This window comes from Musca autumnalis, unplaced genomic scaffold (genome assembly GCF_047663935.1).
Source record: "Musca autumnalis isolate F117 unplaced genomic scaffold, ASM4766393v1 scaffold_3, whole genome shotgun sequence".
Classification (NCBI taxonomy): domain Eukaryota; kingdom Metazoa; phylum Arthropoda; class Insecta; order Diptera; family Muscidae; genus Musca; species Musca autumnalis.
In genome coordinates this window covers 250,182,374-250,199,495 of record NW_027411866.1, presented here as the reverse complement: position 1 = coordinate 250,199,495, position 17,122 = coordinate 250,182,374, and the positions used below count along the sequence as shown (strand labels likewise).

Sequence of the window (17,122 nt, the reverse complement as noted above, 5' to 3'; positions counted from 1 at the left end):
GTCAGTTCTAAAGCCGCGTTGGTCGAATTATTTCAATGATCATATAGGATAGTTCAATCTCATAGGAAACATGGAACAGACTTTGAGCATAAAGTCTTATAGAACCTGATTTAATAAACATACTGGGTTTAAAATTTCAATTCCATTGCATATATGTGTACGTCTAATAAATCATCATAAAGAAGGTTAACCCGACAAAAATATATAATATAAACGGGCTGTTATCCCCTTTCTTTCCAAACATTGGACACGCTTTCCTCCTGCCAGGTGGTGATATCTATCTGTTGCAAACACCTTATCAGCGTGTCCTCCAGTCTTGAACAAATCTCCTGCGGCCTTATTATTCTTCAGCCGGTTTATAGGTGCATTTACCTCATTCTGACCGGGCTGGTATACGCTCTATACCATCTTCTGGGATTGGAACTGTATTCAATCCTTTTTGTTAGTATTAGATACCTACAGTTTGGAAGAATGCTCTCTGCATAACCTCTTTTTTTGTAGCAGCTTTCGTCGAAGCGTATGAAGGAAACCAGTTGATGGAGAGCTTCTTCTCTGAATTCTTGGAAATATTGAGTAAATTGGAGGATCTCGAAGAAGAGTTTACGGACAATAAGGTCGTATCTTTCCTTCTTGGAAGCCTGCCGAAAGATCGTAACATATTGGTGTCAGCCTTGGAAGTTCGCCAGAAAAGTGATCTAACTCTGGAAATGGGTAAAAAGAAAAAAATTTAATAGGAAAAGCGAAAAACTGGAATATTTGCTGGACAGGAAGCTGTGTTGTTAAAAACCAGAAGCATCTGAAATGCTATCAGTGTGGTAAGAATGGTCACATTAAATGAAATTGCAACCAAAGTCAAAATAAGCACAATGAAATTTATGTCAACAGCTGACTCAAATGCAGCTTCATTTCGAAACAAAAACAACTGGTTCATTGATTCTTCTGCTACTTGTTCAAACGAACGTTTTTTTTACTTGACCATGATACAAATTGCGGTAGTGATAGAATAGGCGATACAAAAGTCTTTGGTTTAAATAAGGGAATTAAGGAATTACAGGAAAGCTTGTTATTAGTCCCAAAGTTGACAATGCAATTTCGAAGGTCAGAAATGTTTGATAACTCTGAAAGGTGAGTTGTGTGTTAGTGCTACAATAAACGCAGATTTATTTGATATGGATGAGAAACACATGGCTGTGATGATGTCATATATTCATAGCATACCGCACAATGGTTCAGAAATCGATTTTCCTGACCAAAAACCCCTTTTTATACCCTCAGCATTTATGCTAACGAGGGTATATGACGAAAAGTCAAACAAAAATTAACATTGATGAAGCCAAGGTTTGCACTATTATAATTCGCGAAATATTGCAGTGTACCACGAAATATGACCATAGTTGGATCAAAAGAATTGTTTTTAATCAAAGCTCAAAAATGTGGCTAAAAAAGTTTATTTGCGTGGAAGCTATGACCGCGCAAATGAATAAAAATAGGTAAAAACACGTTAAAGCAAACGAGTTTTTTTACGTTGTTACTCGATTGGCGGTTAAACCGTTTAAATTACGGATATCTGTCCAAAGTAAAAGTAGAAGAATGCAAAATGAAGTTTACACTTCTAATGTATCACATTTCAAAATCTCCACTACATTCACCTTTTATGGATGCTGACATTTTGAAGCCAGATTTTAGGTGCTTTTTATTTTTGATCTAACTGCGACGCGCATTCGGGTATTTCAGAAAATATATAATAGAATCAAAGTACTCGCAATTACGCATAATTTGATATGTATATTGACTATGTAGCCCAGACAGTATCACAGTAATCTAATCGCGTTTTCTGTGGATCGTTTCCTTTTCAATGAAGAAACTGACACTCGCGTTTTTGCGAAAACAGCGGTTTAAAAATTTAGTGGCACAGGAGCTGTATCCGATTTATCCCAAAAATAGTGTGTTATGCTACATCCACGGTTCTTGATGGGGTTTTTCGAAATATGTTTAGATCGCTGTATTTTTTCATGGATGATAGTGAAATCGGATGCGCATAAAAAGTGTATGCACTTTGTGCAAATTATAAGCGTTATACAGTTTGCTGCACACTATACTGCAGACGGTGCTATGGCAAATGTTTACAAATTAAAAGAGAAGAAATCGCTGTATTAGTAAACCGCATGCGCATCAAGTGATTTTGAGGATTTAGCGATTTACACGCATTTCAAAATGAGCTTTACCCGATACAGTTTTATTTCAAGATTATACCCCATTCAAAGGAACCCAAAATTTATTTGAATGTTACCCATATCTTCCGCTAGATGTTAGCATGCACTCGAGAAGTGATTAGATTAAAAAATGTGATTTTTTGCGTGAAATTTAACTGAAATAGAAGAATAACTCCGACCTAATATTCTTACATCTTCTTCAACTAACTCACAAAATAAATTTGAAAAAATATTTTCTCTTATAAACATTTTATAAATTACCTCAATATATTTTTTTGTTTTTGCTATAATATGCAAACCGCTAAACGGATTTGTATAGTTTTGGTTTCATTTGAATCTTCGCGATGTACATACATATTTTTAAAATATTTTTCCGATGCATAAACAGCTTAAATTTTATTAAAACAAGTTGCAAGCAAGCATTTTTTGAATTCTTTCTTAATTTCCGCGAAAATGTACAACATTTCCACTAAAGTTATGGGACCTCAGTATGTAGGAAGCCATAAATTAACAATGTTTCTCGATATAATGAATAGCGTTTTTATAAGATTTTTTCTAATAATCAGAATTGAAACCGCCATAACTTTTGCGCGCAATATCCAAAATTAGTACCTCGAATAGATTTGAGAATGGGAATTTTTTCTCAATGCATGCACCAAAAATCGTTCATGTAGCGTCAAAAACAAATTTTAATTTTTTTCAAATGGAATATTAAAAAATTCTGACTTTTCCTCATATACCCTCGTTAGCATAAATGCTGATGGTACAACAATTTAATAAAAAAAATTTACATTCATATAACTTCAGGGATTTGTTAGGAATGTATTAAGAGTATTTTCTCAATCGAAAAATAGGGGATTGTCATGTAAGAGTACACATAAATTACCCTTTAAATATTTGGGCACTTTTAAAAGAAGCGTTCTTGAGAAAAGTTATTATATAAAAAATGCTTAGAAAGTCTCAAAAATATAATTTTCAAACAAAATTTTAAGTTTTCTCGCAAAAAAATCTCGGCGCTAAGTGGGTTAAACAAAGTTTGTAGAAAATATTACGAAGGTTACATTTGGACCGAATCGGCAGATCCGTTCAAGAGTTATCGTGGACTCCAGTAACTACAAATGGTGCCACAGGGTTTTTTGCACCTTTCGGGCTAGTTTGGACTTGCTCTGAAAAAAACTGTCGTAATGGGAGCAGTGAATACAAGTTGTTACAACAAAAATCTAAGTGATTCGAGAGCAGCTGTTAAACTTCACTTTTCGCAAATTGACGAATGTCCAATCCAATTTCCACTTTCTCCATGCAATCTGCCGGGTAATCGGTTTTTCGTTTGCCATCTGGTGTAGTGCAGTGTTTTAGATTTTATCGGCTTTAGATTTTATTATCCGTAGGGATTTGTTCACGAATGCTTTTAGTTATACCCTACACCCAGGGACGTACGCAGGATTTCATTTCGGGGGGGGCCCACCATGACCAAAAATCATGAAATTTTAAAATGTTGCGTAAGGTGACATAGCGCTATTTTAAAGGCTTTTAGTCGATTTTTTAACAATTATTGAGACAAGGTGTATAAAATCAGTGAAGAGAGAGTTAAAAAAAATTAAAATACAAATTTGGAATTTGGTACAGAAAAATATATATTATATATTAGTTCTTGGATATTTTTTATTGAAAATTACCATATCAGACCACGTTCGGTATGGTTATCGGTATTTGTAAGTTGTACACCACATATGCTCACATTTTGGTATATCTCAGAATTTGTAATATCCGCAATTGTTTTCACTAGATTTTCAGTATTCGAAGATCTTAATTTAATTTCTAATAATATTGGCTATAATAAGGATTTTTGGATTTTTTTTTGGTTGGGGAACCTCTATGCTGAAAGTGGTTAAAATAGATCTATGTTTTAATGCATATCGAGATATCGCCCTTTTTTAGACCCATTTTTCAAAAAGTAATTAGCGGACAAATCTTTGTCGCCCATACATTACATATTAACATCTTATAAACCTTTTAATTGGAATTTGGTATACTTTAATATGTCAAGGTATTTTAATATCTTTTAAGTTATTTCTATAAATTGAATACATCCGACATCGAATAATTCCAATTGAAAATTGTCTACTGCTATTGTGCGGATAACCTTACATAATATTTACCCGAGAAAAAATGTTTAATGTTTTTAAAATTTGGACCAAGTCTCCAGCCATAGAGGCGGACTGGGCTAAATGCTTGTCTGAGTATTTTTAAGGAAGTTCGTTGTAATAATATATTAATCTGGTTTTTGAAAGTTTAACATAGTTGAAGCCAAGGTTTACCCTTTTAGAACACGCGACTTGTGATTGTATATTACACAAATTAAATGTTTTTGTCTAAAATGAGATGTTTTTGGACGTGGCAAAAAATATTAGCATCAAAAGTTAATTTGCGTGGAAGCTGTGGCTATATTTATGTTAACAAATAGGTAAAAATGGGTTGAAGCCAACGTGTCTTTTTTTCTTTTCTATTGATTTGTGAATAAACCAAACTTTTCCCGATTTTCCTGTCAAAATAAAAGTAGAAGCAAACTAAATAAGGATCACCTCACTAATGTATTACTTTTCAAAATTTGATCTGCTTCTACCATTAAATGATGCTGACATTTTGAAGCCAGATTTACAGTGTTTTTTTTGACATTTTCTTCTAATTTCATTCCGCAAACAGGTTTTTCAAAAAATCGTATATAGGATTGTAGAACTCGCGATTCTGAGTTATTTAATATATGTGTCGTGAATGTAGTCTACACAGCTTCATAGAAATCTGCATCCAAATACGGAAATTTTGTGCGAACATTTTTCTAAAAATCATATTGATTGTACATTTTAGTTTTTTACGTTCCGGATCCAATAAATCATTGTCCGTGAAAATCCATCTACTAAAACGCGAGTTACGAGAAATTCGAAAGTAGAAAAATCACCTAAAAATGTTTTTGAAAATATCGCGTATTTTATCGGGTTTTCTGCAGTTCGTTTCTGCTGCAATGAAACAACTAGTACAGCATCTTCGTTTTAGCGGAAACAGAGATTTGAAAACTTCACTGATAAGGGAGCCTAATTCATTTTATACCAAAAATAGTGTGTGATGCTACATGCACGGTTCTTGATTGATCGCCTTCAAACAGATATATATCAATGTAGACTTTCATGGTGGACATTGAAATCGGATGCGGACAAAAATTGTATTCACTTTGCGCAAATTAGCGATATTTTATAGGTTTTTAGTGCTAAGATGCAGCCGATGCTACATCTTAGCGTCCAAATTATATTTCGAAAAATATATACAAATTAAAAGATATGGTCTTGCTGTACATGAAAATCACATGCGGACAAAATGATTTTGATAATTACGCGATTTATACGTATTTTAAGATGCATATAAATTAAAATGGGTTATGTGACCTCTATTTCCATTTCAGAAGCCTTGAGATATATCCTCAGCAACCCAATTATCTTCCTCAATAGGAAAGCTTTGATATGAATGTCTATAAAGCAAAATCCGTATATTTTAATGGGAGATTTAAGCAAAATGAAGGAAGTATTCCTAAAGATTTTTAAAAAATTTTATACTACATAATGAATGTGAAAAAATATTTTTTCAAACAAAAAAATATTTTTTTAACCAAAATATGTGTTTATTTTGGCTGTGACATCGAAACTTTAATACCAATCTGTATGACTTCAGTCTCATTTGATTCGCCGTGAAGTTTTTCTTCCATACGAATTTTATCGTAATTTTATAGCGGGTAAATGGACCTTTATTTTGAAAAAAGTTGACTTACATTACATAATTTATCAAGTTATTACACATTTCGCGAGTACTGAGTAACATTTAACAAATATTATGCAATATACTTACTCAAGGCACTTCCAGATAACCTTTTTAGTAGCAATTGCTCGCGGTAAAATAATTAGCGCTTTTAAAATAATTTTTTTCTTTAAAACGAAAATAAAACCGCCATAACTTTTGTCCGCATCAACAAAAAACTGGCTCGCGAGCGGATTCGTACTGGGAATTTGTTTCTTAACCTATGTACCAAAAATCCTTGATGTAGCGCGAAAAAAAATTTAACACTTTTTTTTGAAATGGAATATGAAATATTTGACAACATTTGTGATATAATCAAATTAAAAAAGGAATAGAGGTATCAGATTTCAACAAACCGATCAAATGAAAACCCTACAAGCTGAAGGAAAAACTGTGAACAATTATTTCTGCAATCATCTACCATACGCAAATTTTAATATTTGACGGAAGCTGGACATAAAGTTGTTTATATTATTTCCGTGGTACCTAGTATTACCTCAATACCATAAAGAATGTGAACAACAAATTTGTCGAAATAAATATATAATTGGTTTTCGATATATAGTCCACGAAAACCCCATTTCATGCACTTCCCTTCCCACAATATTGAACTCGTCATATTTTTTGATACAGGATACCATAAACCTCAAAAATGAACTAGCAAAGATGGAGTGTAATCATTACAGAACTCCGAGTTCATTTATTTATTTTTTTTTTTTGATACTGGCATAAAGCCGTAATACAGAAAAATTTGAAAATTTCAAGCAAAAAGTTAAAAATCGAAATTATTTCTTACAAAATTTGTTAACGAAGTACATTTTCCGTACAGAAACTTCAGAAAATGTATGTTTTCATTTGAAATATCCAAACATAAGATTATTTTATGAGAAAGAAAAAGCTAATGATCTGTTACAGTAGCTAAAGGAATTTTTGGTCCACTAAACCATTTCGGGGGGGCCCGGGCCCCCTGTGCCCCCCCCCCCCTGCGTACGTCCCTGCCTACACCACTATGTGGGGAGGGTATTATAAGTTGGTTTTGTCCAAAAAGTTTGTAACGCATCGAAATAATGGTCGTAGATCCATACTTATATATACCAAAATGAATGTCTCGACGAGCTGAGCCGATCTGGCTATGTGTGTCCGTCCGTCTGTCCATCTAAACTTTGTAATCACGCTACAGGTCGCAATTTTGATCGGATCGTCACGAAATTTTGCATGTTGATGGGGGTCCCGGAGGGGAAGAAGCCAATTGATCTTGGTGATGGTCGGATAATATTTAGGGGTCGGAAAGGGCAAACAACTTAGGTGGATAAAAAGACAACGTTTTTTCAAAAGCGAATATCTCAGCTTGTATATGGGGTATACCAAAAGCAAAACCTGACAATTAAAGTAAAAAATATCACCTTTCTAACAATGTAAAGTAGGTGCTCTTAGGTGATCAAACAACAATGTAAAGTAGGTGCTCGTAGGTGATCAAAAGAAGAAGAAGATCCCGTCTTTACAATGATGCAAACTAGGTCGGCGTAGGTAACCAAATGACGGAGATATCGCAATAGTCGGTAATACATCCCATTTTTCTATTTTTTTTTTTTTGGAAATCACGCTACAGGTCGCAATTTTGATCATATCGTCACGAAATTTTGGGGGTTAATGGGGGTCCCAAAGAGAAAGAAGCCTATTGATTTTGATGGTCGGATAATATTCAGGGGTCGGAATGGGCAAAACACTTATTTGGAGAAAGGTCAACGTTTTATTTCAAAGCCAATATCTCTGTTTCTTTAAGAGGTATATCTAAAGCAAAACCTGGCAAAAAAGTAGAAAATATCACCTTTACAACGATGTAAAGTAGGTTGTCGTAGGTGGTCAAATAGCAGATATATGGCAATAGTCGATAATGCATCTCATTTTCCGATTTTTTTGTAATCACGCTACAGGTCGCAATTTGTTCGGATCGTCACGAAATTTTGGAGGTTAATGGGGGTCCCACAGAGGAAGAAGCCTACTGATTTTAATGAGGGTCGGATAATATTCAGGGGTCGGAATGGGCAAAAACTTATTTGGAGAAAAGGTCTACGTTTTATTTCAAAGCCAATACCTCTGTCAGCTACAGGTCGTAATTTTGATCGGATGATCACGAAATTTTGGTTGCTTATGGGTGTCCCAGAGAGAAAGAGGCATATTATTTTTGGTGGTAGTCGGATTATATTCCCTAAACGAAATGTTTACCAGTGAAAAGCTTATGCACAGGGGTAGGGGTAGTGGTGTAGTTATCACATGGTCGGTCCCATCCCGACTATAGCCTTTGCTCACTTGTTTTTGTGTTATGGTGTTTGTTGTGGACCAAGTTTCGTAAAACAATGCGAATTAAATTAATTAATTTTTGTTTTGTGCTGACATAGTGACCCCGAGATAGTGAAAAAATTGCCTACGTATTTTTAAGTTTTGCCTTTTATTTTAAATCAGTGATGGCCAAAAACACACATTTGCAGATTATAACTTGCGCTAGTGTGAGTGGAAACCATGGCACAATTACCAGGTAGATGCATCAGCCAACAACTACAACAAAAACGAATTCAGTACTGTGAAATGACAAAAATGTTTCCCAAAAATAATGCGATTCACACAATTTTTTCACATTACATTATTACAAAAATCCGTCAAAAATTCACGATTTTTATTCCCTCAGCCTTTAGGCTAAGGAGGGTATATACACTTTTTTTTTTTTTTTTTTTTTATTTTAATTAGTAAATTTTATTTGTTTTCAAATAAAACAAAAACATGAAAAAATCAAAATAAAATTTACAATTCACTAATTCTCAACATAATAAAAATGAAAGCAATTTGTTTTCAGTTACTTCTTTATGGAATATCCTAAAACATATCTAATATGAAGTTGCGGTTGAAGTTTTTGTTTACTATAAAATTCCATCAAGGAATTATTGTACTGTCGTTAGTTGGGCTGTTTTTTTAGATGGTGTGCATGATTACGCGCTTATTGATTCTTTTGTAACAATTGGGCAAAACGTTGTGTTATCAGCAATGAAGTGTCAATAAAACGATCCACACAATTGGCCAGACATGTTTCGGTTGCACTGTCCAATTTAGAACTGGGTTTACCTATACATTTATCCCAACAGATTTCATTGAATTCGTGGATCTGTGCATTTACTTGCGCCTTTTGTTTTTCAATCATAAGGAATTCTTGCAATTCCTTGTCACCCGATGAGGAGCTCAATGAATCAAAGTCCGACATTATTTCAAAATTTTTCTAAAGATTTACACAATAAATAGTCTTTCTGGTTGAATTACAACAGCAATTGATACGATGAAAATGTGCCTCATCGAAATAATGGTTTTAGACCCCAAGTATGTTTGGACGTAATGTGTTTCAGGCAATTTGGAGTCGATCTAGTCATGTCCGTCCGTCTGTCTGTCTGTCCTGCTGGCTGGAGCGCACGATAACTCTCGAACGGATGAACCGATTCGGTTCAAATTTTGGCTTTCGTAATATTTTGCCCAAACTTAGTTTAAGTTCGAAGATGAGCTACATCGGTCCACTCCTTCCGGTACCTCCCCCACAAAAGTTCGAAAAAGTTCGGAAAGTTTGTGCGCACGATAACTCTTGAAGGGAGTGACCAATTTGGTCCATACTTTGTATAGCGTAAACTTTCTACCAGAGTAATATGAGGTTCCAATATGGTCTCAATAGGTCCACTCCTTCAGGTACCTCCCACACAAAATTTCAGAAAAATCCAGTTTAGGGCCATCTCTCGAATCGCTTTGATTTTTGTTTTAGCAACTTGAATTCACTGCCCTCCATACGACGGTACAAGTTTCATCAGGGACAAGTCCATACTTCCTGAGAAAATATAATGAAAGTTGCAAAAAACTCCTATGACACCGTGTGAGGTGGCTGGAGCGCAAGATAACTCTCGAACGGATCTGCCGATTCGGTCCACAATATGGCCTTAGTAATGTTTTGTCCAAACATAGTTTAAGTTTGAAGATAAGCCATATCGGTCCACTGCTTCAGGTATCTCCCCCACAGAAGTTCAAAAATGTTCAGAAAATTTTTTCGTACGGTAACTCTTGAAGGGAGTGGCCGAGTTAGTCTATACTTTACACATCCTAATATATCTACTAGATAGAGATCAGGTTCAAATATGGACTATATTTGTCCACTCCATCCGGTACCTCCCACACAAAATTTCGGATAAGTTCACTTTAAGACCTGATATCGAATCACTTTGTTGATCAACTTGCATTCGCTGCCTCATTTACGATGGTAAAAGTATTTTTAGGGGCAAGTCCATACTTCTTGAGCAAACAGCCCGAAGAGTGTAAAAACCCCCTATGGCACTATATGTTGTGGCTGGAGATCCACTTCCATAACGGCCAAAGTCGATCCATTCCTTTTAGTATCTCCTCTAATCCTAATCAACATTTTTTTTCTGTTCAAACGCCCAAAATTTTTAAACCCCCTAAATACATACGTATTTTGGGAAAAATGGTTTCAATATACACAGGCTGAGGGTATATCTCTGTCGGCAAAGCCTTGTTCTTTTAAATTTTTGTTTTTTAATTTTGTGTTTTCAATTACAACAACGTTTTTGACAGCTTACAGTACTTCAGCTGGGCTGATGCGGGTACCTGTATGATTGTGCCATGATGGAAACGTAGACTATGCATTAACCGAACGAATGTGTTTACAGTGTACGTGTGTGTCGTATGCCCGCGGGCATAGGAAAGTTGTTGTTGGTGGCCATCACTGTTTTAATTCCATTATTTAAATTCCATTATTTAAAATTATTTCTTTTAACGTTTTATAACCCTCCGTTTACACATGACAGGACAGTTGACTTCATGTATTGATTGTCAAAATCTCAAAACTAGCCTGTGTGACGTATGCGTCCCGACAATTGCAAAAACAGTTGTAAAACTATTAAGTATAGTACACATTGACAAGCAAAACTGACAGTCATCGAGGTCTATTTCGTGAATATCAAAACCTAATTAAAAAAATTTCTTTTATAATCTCTAAATAATACCGTAAATATTGTATTTCAAACGTTTTTAGCTAAATAAAAGTTGTTATTTGCCGGAAAATTGTACTTAAAGTACGTTGACTGTCAGTTTTGACTGTTAGTGTGTACTCCCCTTTAATGAAAATCATCGATTTATTTTTGCTTCCCTTCATATATATTTTTGTGTTCATGTTCTTTTGTTCTCAATACATTTCAATTATTATCTCACTTATTTTAATAATAATGTCAAAAATTTATTAATTTTATTGTCTATGAAAAAATGATGGACAACTGGAAGACAGCCGACAATTGTATGTATGTGTTAGTAAATCAGAGTTGTATTTGAAGACAAAGTGTATGGTGTAAACCAGGGTTTCGGAGTCGAGGTATTTTTGGCTCGACTCCGACTCCGACTCCAGACGAGTTTTTTCACGACTCCGACTCCGACTCCGGGTCGACTCCGAGAGTGAATTCCTATACCACTTATAATGAATAAAATAGGTACAAATTTTTAACTTTTTCCTATATTTTGGCCTATATAGACTAATGTGATAGTCTTTCCTTACATATTCATTAGAAAGGGCATTCGTTCGAATACATTCGAACATATCAATATTGTTTCTGCCGAATCTTACATTGAAAAAAAGCAAAGTTAGAAAGTTTTCCTTTTTTATACTCCCACGTGAGAAAATCTTTAAGCTTTCAAAATATGTGAAAATGAAAGGGCAATACAAATCATAAGGACTACATGCAATAAAAATTATAAGCAATTCATGACCAATAAACCAATTGTTCCGATCGACTTAAAAATTTGATCACATATTGTATGCTTTTTATACATTCTACTTTTTTCTGAAATTTATAAGTAGGGATCACCCCTTAAACTAAAAGTCAGCGCTCGCATTTTGAACTTTGGTATTGAGTGGATAATTGTGTATTGAGTGGATAATTGTGAGATTTCGTGCATGAAAATATTCTACAAAAATGTTGCTAGGAAAATTTTATGTAGGGTCGGTCCACTAGGACAAGAAATCGAAATTGTCAAGTTTTCATTGTCCTTTACCAATTTTACCCGATTCTTCCTCATAAAAACTCTATGATTATGTATTTCATTGAATTTCTTATATGCTACTGATTGTGTAGAAAACTCGGATACACATGAACTACATCTGTTTCTGGTGGACAGATCCGGTTATTTTAATGTCTACATCTAAATCCCTCATTGAGTATATAATGAATCCTAGAAGAAAGTTTCGCCGTTTGTCAGATTTCTGAGTTATGGCGGTATGAATCTGTCGTTGACCAACACCGAATTTATGATGCCCTAATTCAGAAGGGTAACCATCCGAATTTTTGCGAAATTTACCGAAATACATAAACATACGTTTTTTTTTGGGAAAGTAATGTGTAAAACTGATAAAGGACAATGAAAACTTGACAATATCGATTTCATCGAAATGGGAAACCTACATATAATTTTTGGCGGATAATTTTTGTAGAAAATTTCATTTGGTTTTACTATTTGAGTTCAAGAACAAAAAGGATATGGAAGGAACTGAGGTAGGACAGCACATTTTCGCAGAAAGTTTCCTCATTCTATTTAACTGAAAACATGTCATCTAAAAATTATGAAGCAATATCTCCAAACAGAGATATAAAGCTATTTTCAGAAATTTCAGCTATGGGATCCTTTGGGGTTCTCAATTGGGGCTTTCATTCCGAAAAGGAATTTTTCCTCCCCCAGATAAGATTTCCCATAGAGACCACAATGTCTTTAATAGAAAACAAGAATGACTTCTCATAAAAAAACAAGATAAGAACACCAATAGACCTTTGTGAGAAGACCAGTAATACTTGTGACGAAAGAGGTTAAAGGTCCAATCTTAATTCGATTGTCATATAACTTTACTTTTGTTTGCAAAACTGTAAAGAATCGATTGGATCAACAAAATAGGGATGAATAGACTACACTTCAGAGGATAGTAAATATCCTGTGAATTGTCCTTTAACTTAGTACAATATACTGTTTGCATATATGTTTTCTTATACCTTTCTTTTAAAATACATAATGATTTTTAAAAAAATGTTCTTGTTCCAAATTTAATGTTGTATTTCTATAACGTGGAAAAAATTTCGCCCGGAGTCGGAGTCGAGTTATTTTTTTCGACTCAGACTCCGACTCCAGCAAAATTGCTCGACTCCGACTCGTAGACTCCGACTCCGACTCCGAAACCCTGGTGTAAACGCCTAGTAATACAAATAGTAAAAAACAGTACAAAATGGGTCTGTCCCAGAACTGCACGAATCTACTATTTTTTCTGGTAACATAAAGGAAAAAATGTTACCGTAGTAAAAAATCGTAGATTCTTCCAAGTTCTGGAACAGATATCATGGACTTGCGGTTTACTAGTGTTAGTAGCTAGGTATTTATTAACCAATTTGGCCAGAATATTCGCAGAAGCCATACAATAACAATGATTTTACGCTGCTGTAGAAGATTTTAAGTTTCGTGTTGGTTGAAATGATTTTTTTGACCGCCAAATTCTGTACACAGAGTGAATGGCATTGTGGGCTTTATTAATACGGTCCGTTATATCTTCATGGAATTCACCTTCATTGCAAATAGTACTTCTCAGAGAGGAAAAGACTGCCACATCCTGATAGTCTGCTCTTAGTAGGTTAGTGCTGTGGTGTTGTAAATGGAGTCAGGTAGATTTCTATGCATGTGTGCCAAGAGTTTATGTTTAAAGATAACAAAACTGTCGGCCATAAATAATATAGTAAATTCCGTGTTCAAAATAGTTGTGTTAAAAATAGAAAAGGATCGATCAGAAATTATGTATTTATGCATTTGTAATTGTACGTCTATTTATGTTTTAGATTGTAAGGGTTAGAGTTAAGAATAATTTCGAAATAAAGTTGAGTTCCTCAGTTGACGTTGATGAATAACATCTAACCAGCGTACGTAAAAATACTTTAAATAACATTTCCAATCGTTTCGTATTTTCCATAGGAACAATATAAACGAAACATAACCCACGCTGGCGGAGTTCGCTGTTTAGTTTCGTTTTGTTTACATTCGTGAGTGCGAACAAAACGATTAGCAAAAAGTACTCAACTCCACAAGAGCAGATAGAAAACTAAATAGTACTAAACACATGTGAATAAATGAAAAACGTTTGGTGGTTGATTAAATATTCGCTGTGGTATGTTGATGTTATTTTATAGGGTTGTTATGCAATCACATGTGTGTGTGTCATTGACCATAACGCACGGCAAACGTTTGCCAAAAAATCTGTTTGTTTCGGTGGTGAATGAAACAACTCGGCAAAGCATAGCTGAAGAACATTTGAGCAATCGTACGGTTTTCATATTTTTACATTGAAAAGTTTGTGGTTTTGTTTTGGTTGTGAGAATGAAACGATTCAGAGAAGCTGAAAAGTTTGTCGCGTTGTGTGATTGGTACGGGAATCCTTCTGTTTGTTTACATTCATTGCATTCATCGTACCGTTGTTTTTTCCCGTAGCTTTCTTACGTCTCATCAGCGGATGAAAGCTAAATTCTACAACACAAGGACGAACAGATCAAAGAAACATATGACCATTGTAATGGCAAAAAAGGAAAGGAGAATATCTATATATTCATAAGAGCACCTGGCTGTCTCCAAATCGAAGAACAAGAATTCAAATTGATCACTTTGTGATAGATGGAAGGCATTCATGGATCGTGTTGTATGTACGACCGTTCCGAGGAGCAAACTTAGGCTCACTGCACCGCCTTGTTGCAGCAAAGTTACGTACCCGTCTAAACGTTGCAAATAAAGCACGAACAGACACAACTCGGAAGTTGGACATCGGTAAGCTGCAAACACAACAGATAGCCACAGCATATTACACTCAACTGGCCCAATTGCTTAATGAAATCACTCACTGAAAAAACCGACATGTATAGAAGCCAGAATTAAGTCCGAAAGTTCTACCAAAGAGTGTAGCATCCAACTGATGGCTTTGGTACAGGCACAACCTCCTGTAGAGACCAGCAAGGTAATTTGGTAACTGATACAGATAGCGTGCTCAGAATATATAAAGAACATTTTTCCAAACTGTTGGTATCCGATAGTACCGAAGACGGCGAAGATACCACAGACCCAATCCCAGAAAATGGTATTGAATGTATACCGCCCAGCCAAGATGAGGCAAAGAATAATAAGGTAGCACGAGCCGATGGCTTACCAGTCAAGCTGTTCAAAACCAGAGGCGACACGCTGATAATTTGTATTCATCATCCTATGTCCCGTCCACAAGAAGGGATACAAGACTGTGTGCTCCATTACAGGGGCATACGTCTGCTACCTATTGTGCGAGCGACTAAAGTCAATGAAATAATTGGACCGTATCAGAGCGGCTTTAGACCTAGCAAATCCACCATTGACCTTGAGAAGACTCAAGAGATGCAGATCGACACCTACCACCTTCAAGAGTCCCTACGTTCAAAGCCCCTGGCTCATTATTGTACGAGCGACTAAAGCCTATGGTCAATGAAATAATTGGACCCTATCAGAGCGGCTTTAGACCTAGCAAATCCACCATTGACCAAATATTTGCCCTGCGGCAAATCTTTGGGAAGACTTAAGAGATGGAGATCCACACCTACCACCATTTTGTCGATTATAAAACAGCCTTCGACAGCCCGCTACGTTCAAATACCCTTCAAAGCTCATTCGGCTTTGTAGAATTGTAACGTGAAAATTTTCACATACATATAACAACACCAGCGGTCTACCCTAACATCACAGTAGCAGTGGATCAGCATTCACTTAACGCACATTCATCTGCAACTGTCATGGATTGAAGTCATTCGCTTGCTGTAATCAATGCACAATAATTGCCATACACTTCATACCAGCTTAACCTCAAGTATTTTAGTTTTCGTCGTTTTCGTCTGTCTCACCTGGAAGCTTCACTTTCCGTCCCACACAGGTACTTCAGTAGTCTGCCCCCACAGGAAGATCGTAGCAGTAACTATTGTAGCGTTGGTTAGTTATCACATCGTCGTGCCCAATCTTCATCAGCCGAGCTCAATCAATACGTTCCCGATCATCACTAAATCGTAGACTTAACCAACTTCTTCGTTCCCGTTTATCGACAGCTGTCATCGATCATTGTCCTTCATCAGCCGAGTTCACGATCATCGTCAGTCGACGTTAGTCGAGTTTTCGAATCCTATCATATCGTCGTCAGCCAAATGATCAGCAATCAACACGTTCCCGATCATCGTTAAATCGTACGCCACACAGCTTCGTCGCCACAACCAGGGCAGAACCCGATTGTCAATAAGGCTCGTCGTTCCCGATCATCAACGCAGTTCGTTATTAACGAACATCGTCGAAACTGAAACATCAATCAACATCATCGTTCCCGATCATTTCTAGCAGCTAGTTACCTTACTACAAGCCTATCAATAGTCCTTAGTGAGTCCTTACGTTACAGAATTACATTAACTGATACCCGTCCTCAGTTAAAATAGGATAGAACCTCTCCGAAGAGTTTAGTACGAAAGAGGTTTCAGACAAGGAGACGGCCTCCCGTGTGACTTATTCAACATTCTGCTGGAAAAGGCTATACGAGATGCGAAGGTCAAAAGAACTGGAACAATATATACAAACAGCCATATGATACTTGCTTATGTCAATGACATTGCCATCATGGGAGATCGGTAAAGGAATTAACAGATACCTTTGAAAAAGTCGAAAGGGGATCTGCTAAAGTGGGTGTGGGGGTAAACGGCTAAAAGACCAAGTGGATGGTGTCGACGCGCAATGCGTCCATAGAGCTCGGACCAACTGTTCCTATAATTTTGAGGTAGTAAAAGACTTCGACTACCTCGGCACCGCCATAAACACAACAAACAACATCAGTTCTGAAATAAGAGAAGCAACAAACAGAGGGAATTGGAGATTTTTTCTAAGATCGGCTTATGGAACAAATGTTCCGTAATCGGCCAGCTAAGTAAGTTCAATTTGTTACGAAAAAAACATTAAAC

At 35.9% G+C, this 17,122-nt stretch overlaps 1 protein-coding gene across 1 annotated transcript; it reads right to left on the bottom strand.

The window, feature by feature from the left end:
• Positions 1–8,769: 8,769 nt before the first annotated feature.
• LOC141399299 (mitochondrial import inner membrane translocase subunit Tim8-like) lies at positions 8,770–9,372 on the bottom strand. The gene has a single exon (XM_073977788.1). It carries the CDS (start codon positions 9,307–9,309, stop codon positions 9,049–9,051), a length of 261 nt encoding a protein of 86 aa, XP_073833889.1. The 5' UTR covers positions 9,310–9,372; the 3' UTR covers positions 8,770–9,048.
• Between the last annotated feature and the right edge of the window lie 7,750 nt (positions 9,373–17,122).